The 10,416-nt window shown below is 51.4% G+C and overlaps 1 protein-coding gene across 1 annotated transcript in view; it reads right to left on the bottom strand.

The window, feature by feature from the left end:
* Positions 1–10,416, bottom strand: part of IMPDH2 (inosine monophosphate dehydrogenase 2) — a 32,605-nt gene that overhangs the window by 262 nt on the left and 21,927 nt on the right. Inside the window, exons 7-9 of the mRNA XM_073591886.1 lie at positions 9,157–9,301; positions 6,420–6,563; positions 3,078–3,161 (exon numbers count right to left, since the gene is read on the bottom strand). Coding sequence (XP_073447987.1) covers positions 3,078–3,161; positions 6,420–6,563; positions 9,157–9,301 — 373 coding nt within the window. The remainder of the gene's footprint in view (positions 1–3,077; positions 3,162–6,419; positions 6,564–9,156; positions 9,302–10,416) is intronic.

The following is a 10,416-nucleotide window of genomic DNA, read 5'->3' as shown; positions in this document are numbered from 1 at the left end:
CTGTAAGTGTTGGCATATTGTCAGGTTTAGATTACAAGAAGAAAAAAAAAAAAAAAAAAAAAAAACACAAAACACACAGCATTTCTTTATTTTAATATACTTAATTTACTGGCCATACTCAAATGGGTATTAAGACACCTCCCTGTACTCTACTTCTTCCAGTAAACATTTCAAAGACATTTCAGCCTTGTATTTACCATTTAAAGACCGCCTACTGCAGATATACTGCACCAGGGCGGCCCTATTACACGAAACAATGTACCTATATGTCATTTCGTGCAGTAGATACTGGGGGTGCGTGCGTATTGAACAGAGGGGGGAGCCAATCAGCGGGTCCGGCGGACCTGATGTCCACCGGCCACCCACGATCGCTCCCCAGAGAGGGGCAGAGCGACGACCTGCCTATGTAAACAAGGCAGATCACCATTCTGACAGGGATAAAGATTAGAGATCTTGTGTTCCTGCTAAGCAAGAACACAGATCTTTCTTCATCCAGTCAGACCATCCCCCACACAGCAAGCACCTTCCAGGGACACACTTAACCCTTTGATCGCCCCTGATAACCCCTTCCCTGCCAGTGACAGTACATTTTCTTAGCACTGATCACTGTAATAATGTCACTGGTTCCCTAAAAAAAAAAAAAAACAAACAAAAGTGCTAGGTGTCCAATTAGTCCGCCACAATGTCGTAGTCCTGTTAAAAATTGATAGCCGCCATTACTAGTAAGAAAAAATAAATGAAAATGCCATAAAATATCCCATAGTTTGTAAACTCCAAATTTTGTGCAAACCAATCAATATACGCTTATTGTGATTTTTTTTTTTTTTTTTTTTTTTACCAAAAACATGTAGCAGGATACATATTGGCCTAAAATGAAGAAGAGATTTTTTACATTTTTCTATTGGATGTGTTTTATGGCAGAAAGTAAAAAAAAAAAATTTTTCTTCAAAAATGGGCGCTTTTTTTATTGTTTATAAAACGCAAAAAAAAAAAAAAAAAAAAAAAAACCACGCAGCGGTTATCAAATACCACCAAAAGAAAGCTCTGATTGTGGGGGGGGGGGGGGACATCAATGTTATTTGGGTACAGCATCGCACCCATGCAATTGTCAGTTAAATGAATGCAGTGCCGTATCAGAAAAAATGGCCCGGTCATTAAGGGGGCAAAACCTTCCGGGGCTGAAGTGGTTAACTGTTGCCTCAGCTACATACATTATACAGCGCTGTGTTCCAGCTACAGTACTAGGCCTTCATGTCCCGCTCCTGGAACAAAATTGAGCCAGGCTGCTCAGCCATTCACAGTAAGTGCCGGTTTACACAGGGGCGACTTGTCAGGCGACCTAGCCGCCTGACAAGTCGCCTCCCGTTCTGTACAATGGAACCGTTCGCTCCGACTTAGAAAAAGGTTCCTGTACTACTTTGGGGGCGACTTGCATAGACTTCTATACAGAAGTCGTTTTGCAAGTCGCCGTGGAAGTCGTGTGCAGGTCGCCTCGGTGAGGCGACCTGCAAGTCGTGCTGCCCCTGTGTGAACCGGGGCGAAGCCTTGTATTTTATGAATGAATACTATATCTCCGATTGGCTGAAGTGGAGTTTGTGACATCTGTCCACCTCACCCAATCAGATGAAGTGTTGTAATTATTTGGAAGTATTTTCTAAAGCTTCCTGTGAATGCTCAGCCCAACTTGATTTTGTTCCATGAGTTGGACAGGAAAGTCCCAGCCCATCACTGTATACTGTATATACAATATCTCACAAAAGTGAGTACACCCCTCACATTTTTGTAAATATTTTCTTCTATCTTTTCATGTGACAACACTGAAGAAATGACACTTTTCTACAATGTAAAGTAGTGAGTGTACAGCTTGTATAACAGTGTATATTTGCTGTCCCCTCAAAATAACTCAACACACAGCCATTAATGTCTAAACCACTGGCAACAAAAGTGAGTACACCCCTAAATGAAAATGTCCAAATTGGGCCCAAAGTGTCAATATTTTGTGTGGCCACCATTATTTTCCAGCACTGCCTTAACCCTCTTGGGCATGGAGTTCACCAGAGCTTCACAGGTTGCCACTGGAGTCCTCTTCTACTCCTCCATGATGACATCACAGAGCTGGGGGATGTTAGAGACCTTGCGCTCCTCCACTTGAGGATGCCCCACAGATGATCAATAGGGTTTAGGTCTGGAGACATGCTTGGCCAGTCCATCACCTTTACCCTCAGCTTCTTTAGCAAGGCAGTGGTCATCTTGGAGGTGTTTGGGGTCGTTATCATGTTGGAATACTTCCCTGCGGCCCAGTCTCTGAAGGGAGGGGATCATGCTCTGCTTCTGTATGTCACAGTACATGTTGGCATTCATGGTTCCCTCAATGAACTGTAGCTCCCCAGTGCCGGCAGCACTCATGCAGCCCCAGACCATGACACTCCCACCACCATGCTTGACTGTAGGCAAGACACACTTGTCTTTGTACTCCTCACCTGGTTGCCGCCACACACGCTTGTCACCATCTGAACCAAATAAGTTTATCTTGGTCTCATCAGACCACAGGACATGGTTCCAGTAATCCATGTCCTTCGTCTGCTTGTCTTCAGCAAACCATTTGTGGGCTTTCTTGTGCATCATCTTTAGAAGAGGCTTCCTTCTGGGATGACAGCCATGCAGACCAATTTGATGTAGTGTGCGGCGTATGGTCTGAGCACTGACAGGCTGACCCCCCACCCCTTCAACCTCTGCAGCAATGCTGGCAGCACTCATATATTCATTCATATATACTCGTAACTCCTTTCGTTCCCCCTTGACACACACAAAAAAAAAAAGCCTTGTGTCACCACCCCCACCCCTTCCCAAAATATGTACATTTAACCCTTGCAGCAAAGGAAAGCCCTATTGCAAGTCCTTGGATCAGCAGCCAAACAATTAGCATTTTTTCAAAGTAAAGGTGCGACAGTCTACGTTTCTTCCCAGTTTTCTTTACATCCCTCAAAGCTTCAGAAACGTGAATACACCTATAGATCACACATACAGAGCTCGGTCACCAGAACACACACAGCTACCACATGTCAAAGGAGACTTACGAATGGAGTCCATGCACTCCTCCCTCCACCTGTGCAGACCTGGTCCTCTTCTCAAACTTGAGCTCTCCAGAGTACATCATCGCCCTACAGGAGGCAAAGAAAAAGTGTAATGGGTGAGGATGGCGATATGTAACAGCTCAGCCTACATTGTGATATCAAGGTATTACAAAAAAGGACATTTCCATCTGTAATCTGCTGCAATTTTATTTTTTCAAAAACTGACAAAATTTAAATCAGAACTCCGGGCAAATGGCTAAAATACACATATAGTGGCCAAATGGTTAGCACTCCTGCCTAGCAGCACTAGGATTGTTGGTTTGACAGCAGCTCTTGCTAATCAAATCCTGTGAGCAGGGCTTAGGAACGCACCCACACGTGTGCCCCCCAAAGCAAGTGGCTTGCTATGGTGGCACATGAAGGGGGGAGGCGCCCAGAGTGCCGGCAGAAGGGGGGAGGCGCCCAGAGTGCCGGCAGAAGGGGGGAGGCGCCCAGAGTGCCGGCAGAAGGGGGGAGGCGCCCAGAGTGCCGGCAGAAGGGGGGAGGCGCCCAGAGTGCCGGCAGAAGGGGGGAGGCGCCCAGAGTGCCGGCAGAAGGGGGGAGGCGCCCAGAGTGCCGGCAGAAGGGGGGAGGCGCCCAGAGTGCCGGCAGAAGGGGGGAGGCGCCCAGAGTGCCGGCAGAAGGGGGGGAGGCGCCCAGAGTGCCGGCAGAAGGGGGGAGGCGCCCAGAGTGCCGGCAGAAGGGGGGAGGCGCCCAGAGTGCCGGCAGAAGGGGGGAGGCGCCCAGAGTGCCGGCAGAAGGGGGGAGGCGCCCAGAGTGCCGGCAGAAGGGGGGAGGCGCCCAGAGTGCCGGCAGAAGGGGGGAGGCGCCCAGAGTGCCGGCAGAAGGGGGGAGGCGCCCAGAGTGCCGGCAGAAGGGGGGAGGCGCCCAGAGTGCCGGCAGAAGGGGGGAGGCGCCCAGAGTGCCGGCAGAAGGGGGGAGGCGCCCAGAGTGCCGGCAGAAGGGGGGAGGCGCCCAGAGTGCCGGCAGAAGGGGGGAGGCGCCCAGAGTGCCGGCAGAAGGGGGGAGGCGCCCAGAGTGCCGGCAGAAGGGGGGAGGCGCCCAGAGTGCCGGCAGAAGGGGGGAGGCGCCCAGAGTGCCGGCAGAAGGGGGGAGGCGCCCAGAGTGCCGGCAGAAGGGGGGAGGCGCCCAGAGTGCCGGCAGAAGGGGGGAGGCGCCCAGAGTGCCGGCAGAAGGGGGGAGGCGCCCAGAGTGCCGGCAGAAGGGGGGAGGCGCCCAGAGTGCCGGCAGAAGGGGGGAGGCGCCCAGAGTGCCGGCAGAAGGGGGGAGGCGCCCAGAGTGCCGGCAGAAGGGGGGAGGCGCCCAGAGTGCCGGCAGAAGGGGGGAGGCGCCCAGAGTGCCGGCAGAAGGGGGGAGGCGCCCAGAGTGCCGGCAGAAGGGGGGAGGCGCCCAGAGTGCCGGCAGAAGGGGGGAGGCGCCCAGAGTGCCGGCAGAAGGGGGGAGGCGCCCAGAGTGCCGGCAGAAGGGGGGAGGCGCCCAGAGTGCCGGCAGAAGGGGGGAGGCGCCCAGAGTGCCGGCAGAAGGGGGGAGGCGCCCAGAGTGCCGGCAGAAGGGGGGAGGCGCCCAGAGTGCCGGCAGAAGGGGGGAGGCGCCCAGAGTGCCGGCAGAAGGGGGGAGGCGCCCAGAGTGCCGGCAGAAGGGGGGAGGCGCCCAGAGTGCCGGCAGAAGGGGGGAGGCGCCCAGAGTGCCGGCAGAAGGGGGGAGGCGCCCAGAGTGCCGGCAGAAGGGGGGAGGCGCCCAGAGTGCCGGCAGAAGGGGGGAGGCGCCCAGAGTGCCGGCAGAAGGGGGGAGGCGCCCAGAGTGCCGGCAGAAGGGGGGAGGCGCCCAGAGTGCCGGCAGAAGGGGGGAGGCGCCCAGAGTGCCGGCAGAAGGGGGGAGGCGCCCAGAGTGCCGGCAGAAGGGGGGAGGCGCCCAGAGTGCCGGCAGAAGGGGGGAGGCGCCCAGAGTGCCGGCAGAAGGGGGGAGGCGCCCAGAGTGCCGGCAGAAGGGGGGAGGCGCCCAGAGTGCCGGCAGAAGGGGGGAGGCGCCCAGAGTGCCGGCAGAAGGGGGGAGGCGCCCAGAGTGCCGGCAGAAGGGGGGAGGCGCCCAGAGTGCCGGCAGAAGGGGGGAGGCGCCCAGAGTGCCGGCAGAAGGGGGGAGGCGCCCAGAGTGCCGGCAGAAGGGGGGAGGCGCCCAGAGTGCCGGCAGAAGGGGGGAGGCGCCCAGAGTGCCGGCAGAAGGGGGGAGGCGCCCAGAGTGCCGGCAGAAGGGGGGAGGCGCCCAGAGTGCCGGCAGAAGGGGGGAGGCGCCCAGAGTGCCGGCAGAAGGGGGGAGGCGCCCAGAGTGCCGGCAGAAGGGGGGAGGCGCCCAGAGTGCCGGCAGAAGGGGGGAGGCGCCCAGAGTGCCGGCAGAAGGGGGGAGGCGCCCAGAGTGCCGGCAGAAGGGGGGAGGCGCCCAGAGTGCCGGCAGAAGGGGGGAGGCGCCCAGAGTGCCGGCAGAAGGGGGGAGGCGCCCAGAGTGCCGGCAGAAGGGGGGAGGCGCCCAGAGTGCAATACCTTTCCACAAAGAAGGCAAGTATAACAGGTTTATTATCCTAGGGAAAAAAAAAATTAAGCATTTACAACCGCTTTAAAGTGATTGTAAAGTCCTATTTTTTTTTTTTTAACAAAAAAACACAACAAACATGTCATACTTGCCTCCTATGTGCAGTTGGTTTTGCACAGAGCAGCCCAGATCCTCCTCTTCTCTGCTCCTGTCCCCTCCCTTCTGTTTAGTGCCCCCACAGCAAGCAGCTTGCTATGGGGGAACCCGAGCCGAGTCACAGCTTATTGTGTCCATTTAGACACAGAGCCCCGGCCCCGCCCCTCTCTTCTGATTGACAGCTGCGGGAGCCAATGGCACTGCTGCTGTGTCTCAGCCAATCAGGAGGAGAGTCCCGGACAGCCAAGACACACGTGGACATCGCTGGAGAGAGATGGGGCTCAGGTAAGTATTAGGGGAGCTGAAGGTACCTGCTACACACAAGGCTTTTTTATCTCAATGCATAGAATGCATCGAGATAAAAAAAACCTTCTGCCTTTACAACTCCTTTAAGGATTTATAATAAAAGAAACTTTTTTTTTAATGGTTGCTGTATATTGTGACATATCAGATCTACAGATCTGTAAAGTTATTCAGAGCTCCTCTTCAAGCTTTGGTGAGATTTAGTACTCCCCTTCTACACAAGCTATTGGAGGTTTGCAACACAGTACACATTTATGTGTCGGCTCTTTATTCAGCCAAGTACATCGCGGCTCGTTCACGTACCTGAGTTGCGTTAAGCTCTTGGCGCCTATATCCTGGCAGGAGTGCTGGATTCCAGCAATCAGATAAGGAACAAACTTGTGAATGGATCCTTTGTCTTGTATGGCACCGGAAACTCCCTGAGCAACTTTGATCTTGTCAGACTCACTGCAAGAAAGAGAGGTGTAAGCAAAGAAGGCAACATTGAGGACACGGCTCTGTACCCATCAGCACAGGAGCTAAAATATATATATATATATATATATATATATATTTTTTAGCAAAGACCCCCGAGAATACAATGGCAGTCGTTGCAACTTTTTATCTCGCATGGTATTTGCGCAGCAATTTTTCAAAGGCTTTTTTTTGGAAAAAATACTTTTTTTTAAATTTTAGCACAAAACAGTAAAGTTGGCCCTATTTTTTCTTTGCATAATGTGAAAGATGAAGTTACGCGGAGTAAATAGATACCCAACATGTCGCGCTTAAAAAATTGCAAACGCTCTTGGAATGGCGCCAAACATCCCCATAAGTGATGCTTTTAAAATTTTTTTACTGGTTAGATGTTTCGAGTTACAAGAGGAGTTTTAGGGCTAGAATTATTGCTCTCGCTCCAACGTTCGCGGCGATACCTCACATGTGTGATTTGAACAGTTTTCAAATCACAGGTATGCGTTCGCTTCTGTGTGCGAGCACACGGGGACGGGGCACTTTAAATTTTATTTTTTTTACACTTTAAAAAAAAAAAAAAAAACATTTTTTGATCACTGAATGTAAACATCCCATGTAATAGGAATATGGAATGATCGGTCCCCTTTACAGTGAGATGGGGGGGGGTCAATAAGACCCCCCCATCTCAACTCTAGGCTGGGAAGCCTGAAAAATCTCTATGGTAAACATCTGCGGCCGGCGGATCCCGTCTCCGACTCAATGGAAGCGGAGAGTCGGTAGAAGCACCGTCCCCCGAAAGAAGGATCAAACGGCAGAACAGCCACTATGATCTTTCTTATGGTGTAGGGAATCGCCAGCTGAAAAAGCCGATATTTGACTGCAGGCATCATTCAGATATCCCAGGACGTCATATGACGGCCGGCGAGCGGGAAGTGGTTAAAGAAAAAATGGTAGAGGTTGGGATAACATGTGGCTCAGCTGCTCTGAAGACACTAGAAGTCCCAGCATGACATTTTGGATTATTTAAAGCGTTTCCTGCAACAAGAGCCACAGCTTTACAGTTTTTAGGGTTAGTGCTTATTGAGACAGGTGCTGAGACCCATCCTCCATGCTGGGGCGCCGTGTGCATCCACCTCAGAGCTGTGTGCTGGCAACCCATAGGAGGTGGGTGCAGACGCAGCGGATGCAAGGACAGACGCATGTGAAAATTTGACGTGGGCAGAAGCAGGTGCTCAGATCCAAATGCAGACACCGTGCGTTTGGATCCGTGCTCCTGCCCGCATGTCAAATTTGCACATGCGACCATCAGTGTAGCCACTGCATCTGCAGCCACTGCTATGGGACGCCTGGATGCACAAGCAGCAAAGAGCCGCTCAGCACAGAGGATGGCTCTCAGCACCCCTCTGAATGATCCCTTAAAGCAGGGATATGCAATTAGCGGACCTCCAGCTGTTGCAAAACTACAAGTCCCATCATGCCTCTGCCTCTGGGTGTCATGCTTGTGGCTGTCAGAATCTTGCTATGCCTCATGGGACTTGTAGTTCTGCAACAGCTGGAGGTCCGCTAATTGCATATCCATTGCCTTAAAGCGATACTAAAGTCCCGTTTTTTTTTTTTTTTTGTTTTAAAAAGAACTTGTTATACTTACCTGCTCTCTGTAATAATTTTGCACAGAGCAGCCCAGATCCTCCTCTTCTCGGGCCCCTCGCCAGCGCTCCTGGCCCCTCCCTCCTGCCCCCGCAGCAAGCAGCTTGCTATGGGGGCACCCGAGCCGAGCCACTTTGTCTATTCAGACAAGAGCATGCGGCTCGACCCCACCCCTTTTTCTCCTCAATGGCTCACTTACAGCAGTGGGAGCCAGTGCTGCCCTGCTGCTGTCCCAGCCAATGAGGGGAGTCCAGGACAGCAACACTGCTGGATCGAGATGGGGCTCAAGTAAGTATGAGGGGGGGGGGCTGCTGCACACAGAAGGCTTTTTATCTTCATGCATATAATGCATGAAAATGAAAAAACCTTCTGACTTTAGAACCACTTTAACGTTACCCATAACAACCTGATAAAAAAAAAATAATGTTCTTTAGCAAGGAACATACATTCCACATGAATAATCATGCAACCAAAACGAGTGTGTGCTGTAAGTTGCCTTCAGCATTGCTCCCATTTCGTCTTGCTGGAGGCTGCCATTTTGCTGAAGCCCAGGACCCCTGAGCAGCAGTAAATCTTTAGGCCATGGGTGCCCAATCTGTGGCCCTCGAGCTGTCGCACAACTACAAGTCCCATGAGCCATTGCAAGCTGCTGACAGTTACAAGCATGACTCCCCAAGGCAGAGGCATGATGGGACTTGTAGTTCCCCAAAAGCTGGAGGGCCACAGGTTGAGCACCCATGCTTTAGGCCTTCAGCAGATCGGATTTTTAGCAGTGCCGAAACAATAGAGCAACTGAGCATGTGCAGAGCAGGGTGAGACCGTGCATTACTGGGTTTTAAAACAGTATAGGCACTTATTTTTAATGTTTTACAAAAGGGGCCAGCCTGAAGTGATCGAGTAAGAATTTTCTGATTAAAGCTCGAATATAAAGTGAACCCCTCACCTGAAATATCTCTTTTGGCTGCTCACGTTCTTGTCCATCGCGTCCAGAGAGCCCATGCCACGGTACTTCTTTAACCGAATGCCATCCGAGAAGAAATATTCACCTGGCGATTCTGTGGTCGCTGCCAGCAACGATCCCATCATGACTATATACCAAAAAAAAAAAAAAAAAAAAAAAAGTGTTCATGAAGGGTTCATAAATTACATTTAAACTTCACAAACAAAACTCCGTTATCCTACAGGAGTTTTTAGGTACCAAATCATCCATTAAATGAGATGAATAAAAAAAAATCAAATTTTTGTCATTTAAAGCTCCACAGTAAAATATTATATGCCGTTCATTATAGGGACATCTTGGAAGTACATCATTTTTAGATCCCCCATCTCTCAATACATTGATATACATACAGATTATTGAATAGTACATATTTCCATAGTAGATACGTATTGGGAATACAAACTTCAATGCGTTTCTCGGGACAACGCCCGCTTCTTCAGGAAAAGTAGAGGAATAAAGTGTTTAACCACTTCAATACCAGGCACTTAAGACACCTTCCTGCCCAGGCCAATTTTCAGCTCTGTCGCAATTTGAATGACAATTGCCCGGTCATGCTACACTGTACCCAAACACATTTTTTATCATTTTGTTCCCACAAATAGAGCTTTCTTTTGGTGGTATTTGATCACCTCTGCGTTTTTTTTAAATTTTTTGCGCTATAAAAAAAAAAGACCGAAAATTTTGGAAAAAAAAAAAACAAGTTTTTCTTTGTTTCTGTTAACATTTTTTGCAAATAAAGTAGGTTTTCTTCTTCAATGACAGGCACTGATATGGCTGCACTGATGGGCACCAATGAGGTGGCACTGACGGGCACTGATGATGGGAACTGATAGGCTGCACTGATGGGCACTTATGGGTGGCACGGATGGGCACTGATAGGTGGGGACTGATGGGTACTGACAGGTGACACCGATATCACCGATGGGTGGCACTGCTGGGCATCACTGAAATATAATGGTGCCAGTGCCCATTTGTGGGCACTGATTGGGCACATGTGGATGGCCATGGGGTACATACCTGGCCATCCATATGTTGCCCCTTCCCTGGTGGTCCTAGTGGCGTCCCTGGTGGTCCAGTGTGGTCATCTGAGGGGGGGCTGCGCTGATAAACAATCAGCACAGACCCCCCCTGTCAGGAGAGCCGCCGATCGGCTCTCCTCTACTCACGTCTGTCAGACGCAAGTGAGGAAAAGCCGCTCAACAG

This window comes from Aquarana catesbeiana, linkage group LG07, assembly GCF_042186555.1.
Source record: "Aquarana catesbeiana isolate 2022-GZ linkage group LG07, ASM4218655v1, whole genome shotgun sequence".
Taxonomy (NCBI): domain Eukaryota; kingdom Metazoa; phylum Chordata; class Amphibia; order Anura; family Ranidae; genus Aquarana; species Aquarana catesbeiana.
This window is presented reverse-complemented; position numbering and strand designations above follow the sequence as displayed.